The 21,878-nt window shown below is 35.7% G+C and overlaps 3 protein-coding genes across 3 annotated transcripts; all 3 read right to left on the bottom strand.

The window, feature by feature from the left end:
• Positions 1–4: 4 nt before the first annotated feature.
• LOC132188104 (L-type lectin-domain containing receptor kinase V.9-like) lies at positions 5–969 on the bottom strand (the record flags this gene model as incomplete). The annotated part of the gene is made up of 1 exon (XM_059602510.1): positions 5–969. A coding segment is annotated over exon 1 (501 nt), but the record flags the coding sequence as incomplete, so codon positions are not given.
• Positions 970–12,963: 11,994 nt separating this feature from the next.
• On the bottom strand, positions 12,964–15,370 carry LOC132187489 (L-type lectin-domain containing receptor kinase S.4-like). Its single transcript, XM_059601817.1, has one exon. The coding sequence runs from the start codon at positions 15,266–15,268 to the stop codon at positions 13,226–13,228; it is 2,043 nt and encodes a 680-aa protein (XP_059457800.1). The 5' UTR covers positions 15,269–15,370; the 3' UTR covers positions 12,964–13,225.
• Positions 15,371–19,457: 4,087 nt separating this feature from the next.
• On the bottom strand, positions 19,458–21,792 carry LOC132187565 (L-type lectin-domain containing receptor kinase S.4-like). The gene has a single exon (XM_059601914.1). It carries the CDS (start codon positions 21,763–21,765, stop codon positions 19,726–19,728), a length of 2,040 nt encoding a protein of 679 aa, XP_059457897.1. The 5' UTR covers positions 21,766–21,792; the 3' UTR covers positions 19,458–19,725.
• Between the last annotated feature and the right edge of the window lie 86 nt (positions 21,793–21,878).

Here is a 21,878-nt window from a genome sequence, read left to right on the forward strand (position 1 = left end):
TATTGATGTCGACGGCAACATGGTTGTTATCGGTTTCACCGTACTCTGCATTCATGTAAGTGTCGAATTCGACCGCTAATATGCGGTTCGAGGAGTTCCCATCGTTGCTGGAGTTGAAGAGGGCAATATAAGAGCCCGCATTAGCCCCAGGAATCCCTTTTGCGGGAGAGATTGCGAAAGCGAGGCCATCGCCACCTTGCTTCCCAGGCTGGGGGATTATAGCGAAAGCGAAGGAGGTGGAGAATGACATGACTTCGCCGCTGGAGTTCTTGAATTGGATTGGGTTTGAATAGAACGCGTGGCCGGGTGCCATGGTCGTGTCGTAGTTTGTTAGCTGAAGTACGCCATTGCTCTCAACCGCTGCAACGCCGTCTAAGGTCAAGTTGTTGCCCGCAGCACTGAACCCGCTGCTAAACCCGTCCAACAAGGGTGTAGCTACATCAGCTGGCTTTACTGGATGCAGGAGTAGAAGGAAAACCCAGAGAGAGAAGACTTTTTCTGCCATGAGAGGGAGGGAGGAAAGAAGAGTTGAGCTTTGTGAGGCAGAAGAAATTCAGGGTGGTAAATGAATTTAATATGGTGGGTGAGCGCGTAGATGTTTGAGAAATTGTTTCGTTGAATTTTCTTTCTTTATTTTTTCTTTTCTTGGCCAATAAGAAAATCGAAAGAGAATCCCAGATAAGGATGTAAGCGCTTGCAAACGAATCCCTAGAACAAAGACGGGTTGACCTACTGGCCCCTGGCCCCGGGACTTCGTCGTCTTCACGGACCTTGCCTTAGTTTCCGATCATTGAGACAACCAGCTTCAGAACCACGTGGGATGGTGGTGTCTTGCACTTTGCATAAAGGAAGTGGCCTACTCGAAAAAGTGCTGCGAAGAGAAACTCAGAAATCGTGCTACTTGATTAATCGATTTCACATGGAAACTCTTCAGGTTATGTTTGAACACCACCCCACAATTACAGGCCATTTGAGTCTCACTTCATTGCTTCAATGTCAATTTTTCCAGCTTACTCCACGTGAATTTGGTAAGATATGAGCATATTATAGTGTTTTTTTTTTTTTTTTCTAATTATGAGCATATTATAGTTGAAAGGTCTTTTTAGATGATTTATTTATTTATTTATATAATTATATTCATGTTTCAATATAATTCAAATTTGATAAGCCGATCTTTATGAATGATAATTTTTTATACAACTCGTAAACCTGATATAATTTTAACATGAAATTAATGAATTATGATTAAGTAGTCTATAAAATTCAATTAAACTGCTCAAATTATGGTTAACTTGTATAATCTTATACTATATTTTGACACTACCCAAACTCAACACACTAATATGAATTGCCCTTGGGGATGGAGGGAGGGGGGACTAGCATATGCCATGGCCCCCCTCAACTCCAAACAGCTAAACATTTTTAAGGTAAAAACAAAATTATAAGGTACTAACTCTCAGTAGCAAAATTTGTTAACCCCCCTACTCATAATAGTTTCTAGTTCAATCCAGTCCTTGATTGCCACCCCCAAAATCTTTCTTTTTTGAATCATATATAATAATTTATAAATTCTTTTATTTTAAATAAGAAGTAAAGTGGAATCCAAAGTGAATTTAATTCACTTACATTAATAAGAAAATAAATTTAATTATTTAATTAATATTTTAAAAACTCTCACAATTTTTCATATTGAGCGCGGTCATTTGTAGTAATTAAAAATGAGACTGTCGCAAAAGAGTTGCTACGAGGTGACGTGTAATCCCTCTAGAAGTAGTTGCAAATTGCAATCCTAGGGTCTTGTTTTAGAAGCACTAGACCTGCCCCCAGTCTGAAACCCGCCGCTCTCTTGGCTACAATCACTTATCACATAGTCCTCGAGGGCGACTTCACGTGCCCCACATGGTCGGCAATTTAATTAATTCATACGTATTTAAAACACATATATAATTTTTTTTTTTTGGTAATTTTATATATATATATATTTCAACAAAGTAAGAGCAATACTATATTTTTATTCTACAATGATGATCATGAACAATAATATAAATTAAATTTTTATCTAATAATGCTGATGTAATAATCACAACTGATCCTTGAATTAGTAATGAAGTTTAATCGGTTGGGACCACGCATAATGAAGCGGAAGTTCCTAGTTTGAATTATTTCCCCTCTCTTGTGCGAACATATCAAAAAAATAATAATAATAATCACAACCGATCCTTGAATTAGTCATTGTTAAAATTTTTATCTCATAATGTTAATGTGCTAGTTGCAACCAATTTTTTGATAAATTTTTATTAAAAAAATAAAGAAAAAAATAAAGGTTTAAATTCTCTTTTGCCCCTTAGGGTTTCAACCATTTTTTTTCTTTTCTTAAAATTTCATTTTTATCACAAGAAGTGCATGTGGTTTTCATAAAGATCAAGATGGTACTTCTATTAAAATTCCGTCCAAAACTTAACGGAACACCATATCAGCATCAATCAAATATCGCCACGTGTCATACAATTAATTTTTTTATAAAAAAATTAAAAAGATTAAAAATATAGATTTTAAAAAAAAAAAAAAAAAATTGAGGGTGGCCGAACCAGCCCTCGCATCCATGGCCTACTCAAAAGGAATTGGATCACCTTGAGATGCCCACGACTGCATGCCATGAACAACGCGCACTGCCTGTCGGAGTTAAGCTTACAAGCTGCCCATGATTGGTGTCAATCAGCAGCATCGCCGCCTTCAAATTCCCATGACGACAAGCTTCATGCAATGGAGTCTCCAACCTGCTATTCTCAGTTGTGACCATGTCAGGCCACTGGGAGTGGTTTCGACTACTCCCAAACCTCCAGATGGGGCTGGCCACCCCATGGCCAAGGGGTGGCTACAATCACCATCACCCCAATTTTTTTTTAAATATATTTTTTAATCTTTTTAATTTTTTTTAAAAATTAATTATATGACACGTGGCGACATTTGATTGGTGTTGACGTGGCACTCTGTTAAGTTTTGGGCGAAATTTTAATGGAGGTACTATCTTGGTCTTTATGAAAACAACATATACTTCTGTGATAAAAATGAAACCTTAAGGAGAGAAAAAAAAAAAAAGTGTTTAAACCCTAGGGGGCAAAAGAGTATTTAACCTAAACATAAATTCAATAGTTAGTTGGGACTGTCATTGTGAGATAGTTGTATGATAAAATGTGATATATAATATTACTCATATCAGTTTAATAGATAAAGTAATGCCATAAAATTTAAGAGTTAATTGGGATTGTCACTTTAGCAATGTAAGATAATTACGATATATATATATATATATATATATATATATATATATTGGGAAAAAATATATCCACTCAATTTGAAATAAAACTTTGTTTGCTTGGACGGCTGTAAAACTATTTTATGGTTTTCTCTTTCTCCCAACGATGCCCGGGATTTTGTCCATAATCCCCATGTTTTGTAATTTTTTTTTTAAAAAAAAAATTAAGACAAATTACTTGTTAAAAAGAGAAAGTGCTGTCATAATTAGTAATGGACTTGTGATATCACTGTTTATATAATGAGTAAATGTGTAGTAAATTCACCTGTAAACGTCAAGTGTCATATTTGTGTTAGATATTCATAATGACGAGTCATTACTAATATAATATTATCCACTTAAGTAACGTCTTTACACAACATATTAAGACTTCAATATTGTTTACCTCCTCATATCCCCTATCTTTGATTAGGAATTGAAAAAGAAAAAAGTCACTCGATGATGATGGAATGGATAACATTTATTAACCTGTCTGCATTTGCCATTGCCTAATCTGCCTGTCCCACTTGAACCCAACCAAGAACATCTAAATTCATGTCCTTAAAAGTATGAATCAAATGATTATATTCACCATTATTTCTAGCAAAATTAAAATAGCACATTTGTTGTATTGAAATTTATTGTTTCACTTAATTTTTCAATGATTTGTCCTTAATACTAACCGATACCCACGGCGTAAGAGAATTTGGCAATCACTCAAATTTTATGACCATTAATCTAATTTCTTAATCGATTGGATGGTTTTCCCCTTTTGTCAACAATGTGGTATTACAAAAGAGACTATAAATTCGAACAGTATCTCTCACAATCTATCTTATTTCAATTGAAATATTAATCATATTGTCGGGTGTATGCCAAAGAAAATTGACCTAAGACATGTGACCTTTGATTTAAATCCCCATTTCTAATGTAAGTCATCCATACTTGTTCATTGCGGTTGCATTTTGTGATTTGTCCTTAATACTAACCGATAACCACGGCGTAAGAGAATTTGGCAATTACTCAAATTTCTAACTATTAATCTGATTTTTCAATTGATTGAAAGAGTGCCCCTTTTGTCAACAATATGGTAATTATAAAAGAGACTGAATTCGAACTGTAACTCTTACAATTTATCTTATTTCAATTAAAATATTTATCATATTATCGGGTGTACGACCAAGGAAAGTGACCTAAGACATGTGACCTTTGATTTAACTCCCCATTTCTAACGCAAGTAAGCCATACTTGTTCATTTTGTGGCGGAGAATGTGAAAAAATCCCGAAAATTCCACAAAAGCAGCATGGTTGCACTAATTGTCCAAGAATATTCCAAAAATGTCTTCGCAAAAGTCCCCATCAAGGATTTGTCCTCTCATCGTTTTTTCCTCTAAATGGGTGACTGTGATGCGCCCACCGACTATTGCGAATCATGATGATTTTAGTACGGAAATATTATGAGAATTTGCCGCACGGCACAATGAATAAGAAATAAAGAAATGAATCTAGAATCAAGATAAGATAGGAGAGAATTTTAACCACGAGATTAATTAATGTTTATTTCTCTCTTTTGAAAACAAAATAATACATTTTTTTTTTTTTGAAAATATCCGATAATAATTTACTTTTTAAAACACAAAATACAAAATGTGTTTCTGAAAATAATAATAATAATTTCACTTACTCCATGAAGTTACACACCTTTTGTAAATACGTTACTAATGTTCAAAGTCTCTTACTTTGATAAATCGAACTTTGATTTTTTTCTATTTTTTCCCATCGGTTATAAATTACAATTAAATTAAACTATGGAATAGAGTAATTTTAATAAGAGTATTTTAGTAATTTCACACATTTTCGTTTTGATTTAACAAAACATTATAACGAAATGGAAAAAGTGGAAGGAAATCAAAGTTCGATATACCAAAATGAGAGACTTTGAACATTGAGAGGTGTTTGTAAAAGGCACGTAACTTCATAGAGGTAAGTAAAATTACCTCCAAAAAAACACAGTATACGCACTTTTTTAGATTTTTTCTTTTAACAAAATTGTTTACGCCTTCTAGAAAATAAATAAATGCTAATTTTTCAGATATAAAAGCATTTACATGTGGCTATTTTGTTGAGTCATGTAGAAAAAAACTTCACATTTGGTTAGTTAAAGTGGCTAAAAGTTTGTTGAGATACTACGGTGCTCACGGTAGCTCAACAATTAATAATAATAATAATAATAAAATCAATCTTATTATTTCTCTTTTTGGAGAATTTGGTATGTAGATAAATAAATAATGTTTTAAATGAAAAGGCAAAAGTTGAGAGCTAAACCGCCTAGATATAGGTTATTATTTGAAAAAGTGAATAACTAAATAAAAAATGATTTTTTAGTTAAAATGTAGCTAAATATTTATTTAGGTGTTACTATTTTAGAGAAAGAGATCTCCAATATGCGAAGAAGCTTCGGTTGTTGATAGACAGGATAGTGACGAGAGAATCTCCTTCTATCTATGAAGACAGGACAAGATCTCAAAGAAAAGATTAAATTAGGGACAAATAGAATTTAGCACCCCAAATTACTAGTTATTTTTATTTTAGCTCTCTAATATTCAAAAAGTGATAAAGTAGACCAAAAACTACTAAACAGTTATAATTTGGTTAGTCTGTTAGTCATTACCTTCAAATAGGATGAAAAATTCAAAACTACATCATTTTGGCAAGGTTAAATTACTAAAATGCCGCTTTGAAAAGAAAAGAAAAAATCAATTAAAAAAGTGCCCCCAAAACGATGTCATTTTGAAAGGAAAAAAGAAAAGGTGGTTTATGGGTGGCTCGCCGGCCATCCCATGGCCTATGGGGTGGCTGGCGAGGGGGTGGCCGACGAGCTAGCCCCACCCTGTTGGGGTGGCTGCCCAGCCAGCCCTAGGCACGTGGCGGCATTTGATTGGTGCTGACGTGGCATTCCGTTAAGTTTTAGACGGAATTTTAACGGAGATAACATCTTTGGTCTTTATGAAAACCACATGTACTCCCTGTGATAAAAATGAAATCTTCATAAAAAAATAAAAAAAAAATGTTGAAACCCTAAGGGGCAAAAGAGTATTTAACCTAAAAATAAATTCAATAGTTAGTTGGGATTGTCATTGTGAGATAGTTTTATAATAAAATATGATATATAACATTACTCATATCAGTTTCATAGATAAAGTAATGCCATAAAATTTAACAGTTAATTGGAATTGCCACTTTAGTAATATGAGATAATTATGAGATAAAAAAATATATATAATGTTAATCATAAATTAGATAGAGAAAAAAATATACACTCAATTTGAAAAAAAACTTTATTTGCTTGGACGGCTGTAAAACTGTTTTATGGTTTTCTCTTTCTCCCAAGGATGCCATGGATTTTGTCAATAATCCCCATGTTTTGTAATTTTTTTAAAAAAATTAAGACAAATTACTTGTTAAAAAGAGAAAGTGTTGTCATAATTAGTAATGGATCTGTGAAATCGTTGTTTATATAATGAGTAAATGTGTTGTAAATTCACCTGTAAACGTCAAGTGTCATATTTGTGTTAGATATTCATAATGACGAATCATTACTAATATAATATTATCCACTTAAGTAACTTCTTTACACAACATATTAAGACTTCAATAGAAGATGTCCAATTGTTTACCTCCTCGGATCCCCTATCTTTGATTAGGAATTGCAAAAGAAAAAAGTCACTCGATGATGATGGAATGGATAACATTTATTAACCTGTCTTGATTAGCTGCATTTGCCATTGCCTAATCTGCCTGTCCCACTTGAACCCAACCAAGAACATCTAAATTCATATCCTTAAAAGTATGAATCAAATGATTATATTCATCATTATTTCTAGCAAAATTAAAATAGCACATTTGTTGTATTGAAACTTATTGTTTCACCTAATTTTCCAATGACTTGTCCTTAATACTAACCGATACCCACGGCTTAAGAGAATTTGGTAGTCACTCAAATTCATGACCATTAATCATTTCTCAATCGATTGGACAAGTTTCCCTTTTGTCAACAATGTGATATTACAAAAGATAAATTCGAACAGCAACTCTCACAATCTATCTTATTTCAATTAGAATATTTATCATATTGTCGGGTGTACGCCAAAAAAAAAAAATTGACCTAAGAGATTTAACTCCCCATTTCTAATGTAAGCCATCCATACTTGTTTATTGTGGTCGCATTTTGTGGTGGGGACTGTAAAAAAATCCCGAAAATTCCACAAAAGCAGCATGATTGCAACCAATATTTCCAAAAATGTCTTCACAAAAGTCCCCATCAAGGATTTGTCCTCTCATCGTTTTTTCCTCTAAATGGTGACTCTGATGCGCCCATGGCCTATTGCGAGTCATGATGATTTTAGTACGGAAATATTATGAGAATTTGCCGCACGCCACACGAAAAAAGAAAAAAAGAAATGAATCTAGAATCAAGATAAGATAGGAGAGAATTTTAACCACGAGATTAATTTAATGTTTATTTCTTTCATTTCAAATCAAAATAATACAATTTTTTTTTTTTTTTTTCGGAAATATCTGATAATAATTTACTTTTTAAAACAATTTTCTGAAGAAAAAAAAAAATCTAAAAATGATTTTTAGATTTTTTTTTTTTTTTAACAAAATTGTTTACGCCTTATAGAAAATAAATAAATGCTTAATTTTTCAGGTATAAAAGCACTAACATGTGGCTATTTTGTTGAGTCATGTAGAAAAAAAACTCCACATTCGATTAGTTAAAGAGCTAAAAGTTTGTTGAGATACTGTAGTGCTCAACAACAATTCATATATAATAATAATAATAAATCAATCTTATTGTCTCTCTTTTTTGAGAAAGGAGAAAGTAGATAAATAAATAATATTTTAAATGAAAAAATAAAAGTTAATAGTTAAACTGTTTAGAGTTTGTTTGTGATTGTGTTTGAGAAATAGAGCTTGTAAATCAAAAAGAGTTTTTGGACAAAAGCTTTATTTTTAAGCTTTTACTAAAAATGTGTTTTGGCCATTTTTCAGCTTTTTGAACTCTTAAAAGTGTTTTTTTTTTACTAAACGAGTACTTTTTTTTTTTTAAACGGACATTTTAAGTGTTAAAAGCATTTTTAAGCCTCTCAAACGCAATATCAAACAAGTCCTTAGTCAAATATATGTGCTTTGAAAAAGTGGATAGCTAAAATTTTCTTAAAAAAATTAATTAATTAATTAAAATTTAGCTAAATATTTGTTAAGCAGAATATAAATGTTAGGGGAAACTTTACTTTGGCTTCCTAAACTTTCACCCGATTTTACAAACCTCCCTTGAACTTCTAAATCTTTAATTTTGGACTCCTGAACTTTCAATTACTTTCAATTAGAACCCTTCCGTTAATTTTAGCCGTTAAAAGTACAAAAAAAAAAAAAAACTAAAATGTCCTTGATTTTCATTTTTTTAAAAATAAAAAAAAATGTTTGGAAGTTGAAATTTTATACTAAAGTCAGGGGTATAAACGTCATGTAACGTTTAGAATCTCACGGAGGGTCCACATTGAGAGTAATTAAAAGTTTACGAGTCCAAAATGAGAGATTTAAAAGCTTATGAAAGATTTATAAAATTAAGTGAAAGTTCAGTGACAAAAGTGAAGTTTTCCTGTATGTTATTATTTTAGAGAAAGAGATCTCCAATATGTGAAAGCTTCGGTTGTTGATAGCCAGGATAGTGACAAGAGAATCTCCTTCTATGAAGATAGGACAAGACCTCAAAGAAGAGATTAGGTCAAGACCAATGAGAGCAGCAAACATTTCATCTTCTGAGACATTAATGGAGTATGAACTTTCTAGTGCAGATAGTCACCATTTACAAATTGCTTCTGCCACTGAGAAGGAAGAAGGTACATCAACATCAAAATTGATTTTGAGAGCTCCCGGAGGAGCTTCCACCCAGCTATATATCATTTGAGGAGTTAACATGCTTCCAGGTTGCCTGTCTGTGCGCCTGATGAGAACAAACACTAGAATTAATTATCTGTTTAAACAGAGCATCAATATCAAATTTTGAGGAATCATGCACCTCCAAATTCCTATTTAACCAAATTAAATCTGGTTAAATAAAAAGTGAAATGGCTTAATACTTGAAATTGAGAGAATTTTATTCCTGAAAATTTAGGGACTAAATTTAATTTTTCCCTTGAAAATATTTGTAAAGACTAGGACTTGACATAAAAAAAGCACTATATAGTGGGAAGTGCCTTTTTCTTGTTCTGTTCTGTTTTTCCCTCAGACTTTGTTTGGGTGGCTAGAATCTGCCACGCCCCACGAGTGTGATTGGTGCTTTTGAGGCCCCATGCTGCCATGCATGATAGAGATTAGAGAGAGTCTTGGTGGTAAATCGTAATGACATCCACTGCTGCTGCCCAAGTTCCTCGGATACCCCCTGAAAAAGGTGGAGTTTTTCCATTGGGCTTGAAAGGGGGAAGGTTTGCCTAGCAACTAAACCTCAGCTGGGCTGCATGGATTCTAAACATCCCTTCTCTTGGGTTTTGAGAGAACCAACCGATGGTCATTTTTTTGTTCCTCTTTTTCTGGGCTTCCCGCTTTCCCTTCCACCCATTACCTAGGCAGAAACCCTTCAATATTTTCATAAGCTTGAGGTTAATGCATGATTTCATTGGCCCCAAGGGCTTGAAACTCTCTCTTTTAGTAATCGAGGGGTTCTTGAATCCCAAAGAAGCATGCATATAACATAAGACAATCATACAACATATAAACGTTGCCTAGGAAAGAACTTTGGACAGAGACTTGTAGTTGGCTGTTGGGTACGTAGCCTTTGGATTTAAGCTAAATAATGCTATATTAGCCACTTACTTAATAATCTGGAATTGGAATTTCTTGTGCAATTTCGTGGGGCCTTTATCCTCTGAGCTTGATTATATTTGAGAACATACTTAGCTGAAACATATATAGCATGATGGGCAACAGCATAAAGGGTATCTTTTATTGGACACTGCACTAATTTGTCTCTCAACTGTTTGTATAATGGGTTATCGCAAAATAACTTAAACTTCTGTCAGAATTCAGAAATGTATGTTGATCTTACGATAATGAACCTTTTTGAGTTTAGATTGCACTCAAAGCCCGTCTCAGCTCACATCAGGCTTTCCTCTCATAAGGCCGAGCTCACTATCAATTTTTTATGATTACCGTGCCGAATACCTTTTATATATAAAATAATCTATTTTCTTTTGAGTTTGAGGGGAATTTAGAATAATTTTATTGATTTAGTTTTCTTGTAGGTCTTCATCAATTCCTTATTTTATTTGGTTTATCTTGCCTTATTTCCTACACCTTAATTCCTCCATAAATACTGTCAAATGCACAATACAATTTCATATGGGTCAATGTAATGAAAATGGTTAAAAGACATTTCGAGTGGGTACTTGTGGTTTAACACAACATCAAACAGAGCACTTTGTTTCAAAAACTATCGCAAATGACACTTGTTTACATCCAATATAGGCAGCTAATATTTTCGTCTAATAATTTAATGCGTGCCACATCAAATCAATCAACAACTATTACATATTTTATATACGTCTTTGACAATTTATTTATTTATTTTTTTTTAAAAAAAATTGGGTTGGCTTGACCACCTCCCTTTGGCCCAAGTGGCACAAACTACACCCATTTTTTTTAAAAAAATTATATTAATGAAGCATATAGGACGTATATCAGTTGCTTATTGGTTTGACTTGGTATACCGTTAAAATATTGGACTAAACATGAATAAAAGTACAATTCGCATTTATTAGATATATACAAGTATCTTCAGTGATATGTTTTGAAACGGAATGATCCATTTGATATTGTGTTAAACCCCAAGTACCATAAATGTATTTGACCTTAATAAAATTATAACCCTAAGGGCTAAGAGTCTCAACCCAAAATTCTTTATCTATTTTTTCTTTCTTTGCTTACGCCTATTACACCCTTATTTTATATTTTACGTAAATATCTACACGCGGCAAGTGAAACTGCTAAGAAAAATGAGAAAGAAAAAAACACTCTTCGCCTATCTTCCTTCCATACAAATTTTTTAAAAACCAGCAATCTGATCTGTAGATGTGGATGCTACAAATCTAATGACAAAGCAGAACAAATAGTTTCTCTAGAAAAAATAAAGCATGTGAAAAAGCTATAAGCGGCAAGCAAAACAGAGAAGGAAAGCAGGGCATGTCAAAAGCTACACAAAGGCAAGAGAAACAGCATCTCAAGAAGTTGGCCCGTGGCCTCTTGGATGTTAAAAGCTCGTACTATATATGCACAAACATGCATCTTGAATTTCACATGAGGGTTTTCATGTTTTAAATATGTTGTACATTTATTCTCTATGATTATGACAGCAACTGATTAAGATACAGCATATTATAGCTACTTTTTTCTTTATGATTATGATTAAGACACTGAATTGCTTGGGATATAGGCTGCCGAAGAAATTTTATAGGAGAAACTTTACTTATACCCTTTTAAAATAAGTGGTTTTACAATCATAATCTTGATATATATCATATGTTTTATATATGTTTGTTACAAGTTGGACGTTGCAAAGTCATTTAAGTGAACACCAATTTTGATTTGCTGGTCTTCTTAGGCTTTACACTTCAAAGTGTAGTCTGGACACGTGTGTAGTTTAAATTTGGAAAGCGATATGATATGAAAAAACAAAGGTGAAACCGACGCAATAGGTTTATATTGATGCAAAATTGACATTTGTCGTGGGAGGATGTTTAGGAATCATGCGATGTACGTAGGGTTTTCTAGACAGGTTTTAGTTGGCAGTTTGCACGTTGAAAAGATGGGAGTTGGGCGTGTTATGGAAGTAACATAGAGATAGAGATAAAGTAGATATTATATTATAGTAGATTTATATTTAAAATGAATTAGATTTTATTTAAATTAGTTTTGTTATCAGTATTTTTAGATTAGAGATAGACATGTGTCTATTTGTATTTCAATTATCTAGTTATTTATTTTAGAGTCAGGATTGCATTAGTTATCTTTCTAGGTTTATCTCCAGTGTAAGAGTTTTACTCAAAGTCTAAGTCATTGTAATCTTCCTATTTAAATGATGATATTTTAATAAAAAGAAATCAGAAAATTAATTCCGAACCTTGAGTTTGAAAAGGGTTTTTAGGTTTCCTCAAAATCTAAAAGGTCTAGGTTCTCATTGAATCTAAGGTCTAAGTTCCCTCAAAACCTATAATCTATCCCCATTACGTATTCAAGTAACAGGGCGCAACCCACCAAGCTGGTTCCTACAAAAGAAACCATGGCCTTCTTCAAATGTCTTAGAAAAATTATTAAAAGAGTAATAAATGATCGTGTAATTAAAACTTAACAAACAAGCATTCCTTTGAGTAATTATTTGAACCAATTGATGCTTTTTATTTTTCCACCGCTAATAAGTAGAAAAATGAAATGAAGAGGCTGCTGCTGCAGCTGGTGGGTGGAGCTCTTGGTCAAACCTTATTCAATTACTCTTCTTCCATTTTAATGTTGAATCTCACCAAACATTTTCAAGCCATAGCTTTCAAGCAACTTTGTTCAATAGATGTATCACTACTTGAAATGTGAAATTCAATTTAGACCCTACAATAATACATCTTCTCTGTTTCCCTTCTATTCGGAAATGGAATATCAAAAAGGATACAATAAAACCATCCCCCATTTGCAGATGTCAATGAATTCTTGAACCAAAAATACAAACTCTAGCTACTACTATATATGCTTACACCCTGATGAAAAACTAAAACGCTGATATAATTATTAACCTATTTACATCACAATAAATTTACTAACATAACCACACAGAAGAAATGAAAATGCAAAAACAAAAAAGTCTCGGAGATTCTATCATGGCTATCGAGGAATTGAAAGAAGTGAGCTGGAATAACCAGTTTCAAGATCAACATCCCTCTTATTGCCGGCCGATGAAGATGTTGGATAAGAATAATCCACAAATTCTGAAGCAGCAGCGCCGCCGATTTTTTCATCATATGCATCCGGGGCTTCCACTGTCTCCGGCAGAGCCACCTCCCCTTCCAAGTACCTCACTGCTTGCCTCATGGTGGGGCGTGCCTTGGGCGCATTGTTGGAACACATCAAGCCTAGTTTGAGCACCACAACAGCCTCAACCTTATTGAACTCACCGCCCAACCTGGCGTCTACAACCTCAAGAATTGAGCCTGCTCTCCACTTCTCCCACACCCATTCCACCAACATGAGCTCCTCCGGCAATGCTTTAGGCTCAATGGGTCTTCTCCCGCATACCACTTCAAGCAGCAAAGCACCGAATGCAAAAACATCTGAGCTGGTTGTAGACTTGCCTGTGCGTGTCAGCTCCGGCGCTAGATAACCCAGCGTGCCCACCACCCTGGTGGTGTTTGGATTGGAGCCGTGATCGTATAACTTAGCCAGACCAAAGTCACCAAGCCGTCCGTTTAGCTCAGAATCTAATAAAACATTCGCTGCCTTGATGTCTCTGTGAATCACAGTTTGTTCCCACCCTTCATGTAAATACAAAAGCCCTGAAGCCACACCTTTGATGATCTTGAACCTTTGCTCCCAGCTCAGAATTGTTTTAGGCTCATCAAACAGGTACTTGTCCAAGCTCCCATTAGGCATAAAATCATAAACAAGTAACAGATCGCCTCGCTGCCGACACCATCCTAACAATTGAACCAAATTTCTATGACGAAGACGACCAATACTGGTAATCTCCGACGCGAATTCTCGTACGCCCTGCTTTGATTCATGCGAAATTCGCTTAACAGCGACTTGGGTGTTTGAATTTGGCAGAGTTCCTTTATAAACTCGACCGAACCCACCGAACCCAAGGAGCTCTTTGTCTCTGAAACCCCGTGTTGCTTTCTTGAGCTCTTCGTGAGAAAATCTGTGCGGACCAACATCAAGCTCCCAGGGCTCAACCACATCTGCCATCTTTTTCCTCCTGATGATGTAAAACGTCAAAGCACTAAGCAAAATCACAGCCAAAGCACATGAAACTGAGACGCCAACAATTAGGCCTTTACGATTCTTTTTGGTCCTAGTGGCAGTGGGGAGCTGGAGCTTAGGAAGTTGAGATAAATTGAGAGATTTAGCGTCTCCATTCACGTTGAAGCTCCACCCCAGGATATAATGCGAGCTCGTGAACATACCAGTACCAGCAGAAAACCCGATGTACATGGATTCTTTAAGAATTTCGGAGAGGTTCACTTTGTCGGACAAAAGTATAGAACTGGGTTTGGCAGAGTCCATCGCCACCCTGACATCCAATTGATTTGTAGGCGAATTATAATCGATCCATGCCTGAATTACCTGACCACTCGTCAAATTAAAGGGGACCGGAACGGATTTGTTGGATTTTTTGCTATTGATGTCGAGGGCAACATGGTTGTTATCGGTTTCACCATGCTCTGCATTCATGTAAGTGTCGAATTCGACCGCTAATATGTGATTCGACAATTTCCCATTGTTTCTGGCGTTGAAGAGGCCAATATAAGAGCCTGGATTACCCCCAGGAATCCCTTTTGCGGGAGAGATTGCGAAAGCGAGGCCATCGCCGGCTGGGAACAAAGCGAGGCCATCGCCGCCTTGCTTCCCAGGCGGGGGGATTATAGCGAAAGCGAAGGAGGTGGAGAAGGACATGACTTCGCCGCTGGAGTTCTTGAATTGGATTGGGTTTGAATAAAACGCGTGGCCGGATGCCCATCTCGAGGTGTAGTTTGTTAGCTGAAGTACGCCATTGCTCTCAACCGCTGCAAAACCGTCTAAGGTCAAGTTGTTGCCGGCAGCACTGAACCCACCGCTGAACCCGTCCAACAAGAGTGTAGCTACATCAGCTGGCTTTACTGGATGCAGGAGTAGAAGGAAAACCCAGAGAGAGAGGAGTTTTTCTGCCATGAGAGGGAGGGACGAAAGAAGAGTTGAGCTTTGTTTCGTTGAGTTTTCTTTCTTCTTTATTTTGTCTTTTCTTGGCCAATGAGAAAATCGAAAGAGAATCCCAGATATGGATGTAAGCGCTTGCAAACGGATCCATAGAACAAAGCAGGCCCGACCCGATATATTTTGAAGCCTTGGGGTAAAAGTTTAAGTGGGGCTTTATATATAATATTTATTTTAATATTAATTATATTTTTATTTAAAAATTAATCTTCTCGTTTTTTAGGATGCAAAATTACTGATTAAGTTTTTATATTCAAAATTTTCTAACATTTTTTTTTTCCAATTGATAATATGATTAATCCATTTAATCTCTCTTGTGACATTGTTGATCTTAGGTAGGATTTTATCAATTTTAATTTTGTAAAACTTCTTTTGGTAGAAGCAACTGTAACATTTATTGTCAATTAAATTCAAATCTGAATAAGGCTTGAATATGAATAAAAAGAAAAATATGGCAATTTATAAAGAGAGGAGTTTGTAATTGAATAAAATATTTTAAAAACTTTCCATCTTCTAGCATTTATTTATTTACTTTTCATCTTCTATTTGATTTTAAACGTTTGACACAATCGTTGATTGAATAAACTTTCCATTTTCTAATTGAGTAAACTTTCCATGTTCTATTTGATTTTAAACGTTTGACACAATCGTCCAAACTTGATCATTTCCAGTTAGATATATTTGAGGGTTATGTTTGTCCCTTCACAAGGACAAAAAAGTGACAAAGTGGACCACACTTAATCGGCTTGGATTAAGAGGTAGCTCAATCGGCTGGGACCACACTTAATAAAGTGGAGGTCACTAGTTCGAATCCACCTCCCTCCTCTTGTGCGAACATGTCAAAAAAAAAAGGACAAAAAATAATATCTACCCGTTTAAGATTGTATTTTATTTAAGAATATCTTTATTGTAATTTGATTCCCTTATTTATTGATATCAATTTTTTAAGCCTTATTTATTTTAAAATGTTAAAAAATCAAATGATATTAATTCCTTTTTGAAATTTAATATGTGGCCTTAATTTAAGCATATATATTGACTGTGTTTCTTTTTTTTTTTTTTTTTTTTTTTTTTAATTTTATGGCAATTGTTTTATTAGGACTCATTAGTTGGGGCCTTATTAAATTGTGACTTTTTAAAATTACTTATTTACCATAATTAGAGGCCTTAATTAAAGAAAATGGAGGGTAATAAGTGAATTTTTTTTTAATTAATATTTTTAATTTGGAACCTTATTAAATTGGAGCCTAGGCGACCACCTAACTCGCCTAGTAGTTGGACCAGCCCTAAAACAAAGACGGGCCCCGGGATCTTGGACCTCCTTGCCTTGGTTTCCGATCATTCATGAGATAACCAGCTTCAGAACCACGTGGGATGGTGGTGTGTTGCACTTTGCATAAAGGAAGTGGCCTAACCCCAAACAAGTTCCGCTAAGAGAAACTCACTCAGAAATCGTGCTACTTGATTAATTGATTTCACATGGAATCTTCAGGTTATGTTTGAACACCACCCCACAATTACAGGGCTTTTTTTTTCTTTTTTTTTTTTACGCAGGCCATTTGATTTCACATGGGAACTCTTCATGTTATGTTTGAACACCAGCCCACAATTACAGGCCATTCGAGTCTCACTTCATTTCTTCAATATTGTCAATTTTTTAGAGTAATGCTGCAAGTTTCTCTTATGTCTTTCTTGATTCCCTTTAAAAATGATATGGCTATTAAAATCATCATTGAACTTGTGATTGATCATTATTGGATTTTGATCAAATAGTGATTTTAATAGCCACATCTTTTTAGACTTCTAGAATCACTCATTTTTTCAGCTTACTCCACGTGTATTTGGTAGGAAATGAGCATATTATAGTTGAAAGTTCTTAGTAGATGATTTATTTATATTCATATTTAGACACAATTTAAATTTGACATGCAATTTTTAGGGATAATAATTTTTGATACAACTCGCAAACTCGATACAATTTTAACATGAAATTAACAGATTAGGACTAAAGGGCCTATAAAATTTAATTAAAATGATGATCGACGTATATAATCTTATACCATATCTTGACACCACCCTAACTCAACACACTAATACAAATCGTTACCCCCATATCTTTCCTTTTTTGAATCATATAATCATATATAAATTCTTTTATTTTAAATAAGAAGTAAAGTGGAGTCCAAAGTAAGGGCCCGTTTGGGAGTGCAATTTCAATAAGTGCGATTTTAAAAATTACGTTTTTTAAATCGCTACTTTTTAAAATCGTATAAGCGTTTAGTTCAATGTAATGAAAATGGTTAAATGCGCAATACAATTTCATATGGTTCAATGTAATGAAAATGGTTAAAGACATTTTGAGTGGGTACTTGTGGTTTAGCACGACATCAAACAGAGCACTTAGTTTCAAAAACTATCACAAATGACACTTGTTTACATCCAATATAGGCAGCTAATATTTTCGTCAAATAATTTAATATGTGCCACGGCAAATCAATCAACAACTACTACATATTTTATATGCGTCATTAATAATTAAAAAAAAAAAAAATTGGGTTGGCTTGACCACCTCCTTTGGCCCGAGTGGCACAAGCTACATCCAATTTTTTTTTTTAATTATATCAATGAAGCATATGAGACATATATCTATTGGTTTGACTTGGCACAACGTTAAAACATTGGACTAAACGTGAATAAAAGTACAATTCGCATTTATTAGATATATACAAGTATCTTTAGTGATATTTTTTGAAACTGAAAGATCCATTTGATATCGTGTTAAACCACAAGTACCAAAAACGTATTTTACCTTAATAAAATTATAACCCTAAGGGCTAAGAGTTTCAACCCAAAATTCTTTATCTATTTTTTCTTTCTCTGATTACGCCTATTACACCCTTATTTTATATTTTACATAAATTTCTACACGCGGCAAGTGAAACTGCTAAGAAAAATGAGAAAGTCTAAACACTCTTCTCCTATCTTCCTTCCATACAAATTTTTTAAAAGCCAGCAATCTGATCTGTAGATGTGGATGCTACAAATCTAATGACAAAGCAGAACAAATAGTTTCTCTAGAAAAAATAAAGCATGTGAAAAAGCTATACACGGCAAGCAAAACAGATAAGGAAAGCAGGGCATGTCGAGAGCTAAACAGGGCAAGAGAAACAGCATCTAAAGAAGTTGGCCGGTGGCCTCTTGGATGTTAAAAGCTCGTCCTATAAAAGCACAAACATGCATCTTGAATTTCACATGGGGTTTTCATGTTTTAAATATGTTGTGCATTTATTCTCTATGATTATGACACCAACTGATTAAGATACTGCATTATAGCTATTTTTTTCTTTATGATTATGATTAAGACACTGAACTGCTTGGGATATTATAGGCTGCTGAAGAAAGTTTATAGAAGAAACTTTACTTATACCCTTTAAAAAATAAGTGGTTTTACAATCATAATCTTGATATCCTATGTTTTATATATGTTTGTTACAAGTTGGACGTTGCAAAGTAATTTAAGTAAACACCAATTTTGATTTGCTGGTCTTCAATTCTTAGGCTATACACTTCAAAGTGTAGTCTAGACACAGGACACGTGTGTAGTTTAAATTTGGAAAGCGATATGATATGATAAAACAAAGGTGAAACCGACGCAATTGGTTTATATTGATGCAAAATTGACATTTGTCGGGGGAGGATGTTTAGGAATCATGTGATGTACGTAGGGTTTTCTGGACAGGTTTTAGTTGGCAGTTTGCACGTTGAAAAGCTGGGAGTTGGGCGCAACCCACCAAGCTGGTTCCTACAAAAGAAACCATGGCCTCCTTCAAATGTCTTAGAAAAATTATTAAAAGAGTAATAAATGATCGTGTAATTAAAACTTAACAAACAAGCATTCCTTTGACTAATTATTTGAACCAATTGATGCTTTTTATTTTTCCACCGCTAATAAGTAGAAAAATGAAATGAAGAGGCTGCTGCTGCAGCTGGTGGGTGGATCGGAGCTCTTGGTCGAACTTTATTCAATTACTCTTCTTCCATTTTAATGTTGAATCTCACCAAACATTTTCAAGCCATAGCTTTCAAGCAACTTTGTTCAATAGATGTATCACTACTTGAAATGTGAAATTCAATTTAGACCCTACAATAATACATCTTCTCTGTTTCCCTTCTATTCGGAAATGGAATATCAAAAAGGATACAATAAAACCATCCCCCATTTGCAGATGTCAAATGAATTCTTGAACCAAAAATACAAACTCTAGCTACTACTATATATGCTTACACCCTGATGAAAAACTAAAACGATGATATAATTATTAACCTATTTACATCACAACAAATTTACTAACATAACCACACACAAGAAATGAAAATGCAAAAACAAAAAAGTCTCGGAGATTCTATCATGGCTATCAAGCAATTGAAAGAAGTGAGCTGGAATAACCAGTTTCAAGATCAACATCCCTATCATTGCCGGCCGATGAAGATGTTGGATAAGAGTAATCCACAAATTCTGAAGCAGCAGCGCCTCCGATTTTTCCATCATATGCATCCGGGGCTTCCACTGCCTCCGGCAGAGCCACCTCCCCTTCCAAGTACCTCACCGCTTGCCTCATGGTGGGGCGTGCCTTGGGCGCATTGTTAGAACACATCAAGCCTAGTTTGATTACCACAACAGCCTCAACCTTATTGAACTCACCGCCCAACCTGGCGTCTACAACCTCAAGAATTGAGCCTGCTCTCCACTTCTCCCACACCCATTCCACCAACATGAGCTCCTCCGGCAATGCTTTAGGCTCAATGGGTCTTCTCCCGCATACCACTTCAAGCAGCAAAGCACCGAATGCAAAAACATCTGAGCTGGTTGTAGACTTGCCTGTGCGTGTCAGCTCCGGCGCTAGATAACCCAGCGTGCCCACCACCCTGGTGGTGTTTGGATTGGAGCCGTGATCGTATAACTTAGCCAGACCAAAGTCACCAAGCCGTCCGTTTAGCTCAGAATCTAATAAAACATTCGCTGCCTTGATGTCTCTGTGAATCACAGTTTGTTCCCACCCTTCATGTAAATACAAAAGCCCTGAAGCCACACCTTTGATGATCTTGAACCTTTGCTCCCAGCTCAGAATTGTTTTAGGCTCATCAAACAGGTACTTGTCCAAGCTCCCATTAGGCATAAAATCATAAACAAGTAACAGATCGCCTCGCTGCCGACACCATCCTAACAATTGAACCAAATTTTTATGACGAAAACGACCAATACTGGTAATCTCCGACGCGAATTCTCGTACGCCCTGCTTTGATTCATGCGAAATTCGCTTAACAGCGACTTGGGTGTTTGAATTTGGCAGAGTTCCTTTATAAACTCGACCGAACCCACCGAACCCAAGGAGCTCTTTGTCTCTGAAACCCCGTGTTGCTTTCTTGAGCTCTTCGTGAGAAAATCTGTGCGGACCAACATCAAGCTCCCAGGGCTCAACCACATCTGCCATCTTTTTCCTCCTGATGATGTAAAACGTCAAAGCACTAAGCAAAATCACCGCCAAAGCACATGAAACTGAGACGCCAAGGATTAGGCCTTTACGATTCTTTTTGGTCCCAGTGGCAGTGGGGAGCTGGAGCTTAGGAAGTTGAGATAAATTGAGAGATTTAGCGTCTCCATTCACGTTGAAGCTCCACCCCAGGATATAATGCGAGCTCGTGAATATACCAGTACCAGCAGAAAACCCGATGTACATGAATTCATTAAGAATTTCGGAGAGGTTCACTTTGTCGGACAAAAGTATAGAACTGGGTTTGGCAGAGTCCATCGCCACCCTGACATCCAGTTGATTTGTAGGCGAATTATAATCGATCCATGCCTGAATTACCTGACCACTCGTCAAATTAAAGGGGACCGGAACGGTTTTGTTGGATTTTATGCTATTGATGTCGACCGCAACATGGTTGTTATCGGTTTCACCATGCTCTACATTCATGTAAGTGTCGAATTCGACCGCTAATATGTGGTTCGACAATTTCCCATTGTTGCTGGCGTTGAAGAGGCCAATATAAGAGCCTGGATTACCCCCAGGAATCCCTCTTGCGGGAGAGATTGCGAAAGCGAGGCCATCGCCGCCTGGGAACCAAGCGGGGCCATCGCCGCCTTGCTTCCCAGGCTGGTCGATTATAGCGAAAGCGAAGGAGGTGGAGAAGGACATGACTTCGCCGCTGGAGTTCTTGAATTGGATTGGGTTTGAATAAAACGCGTGGCCGGATGCCCTGGTCGAGGTGTAGTTTGTTAGCTGAAGTACGCCATTGCTCTCAACCGCTGCAACGCCGTCTAAGGTCAAGTTGTTGCCGGCAGCACTGAACCCGCCCCTGAACCCGTCCAACAAGGGTGTAGCTACATCAGCTGGCTTTACTGGATGCAGGAGTAGAAGGAAAACCCAAAGAGAGAGGAGTTTTTCTGCCATGAGAGCGAGGGACGAAAGAAGAGTTGAGCTTTGTTTCGTTGAATTTTCTTTCTTCTTTATTTTGTCTTTTCTTGGCCAATAAGAAAATCGAAAGAGAATCCCAGATATGGATG

This window comes from Corylus avellana, chromosome ca7, assembly GCF_901000735.1.
Source record: "Corylus avellana chromosome ca7, CavTom2PMs-1.0".
Classification (NCBI taxonomy): domain Eukaryota; kingdom Viridiplantae; phylum Streptophyta; class Magnoliopsida; order Fagales; family Betulaceae; genus Corylus; species Corylus avellana.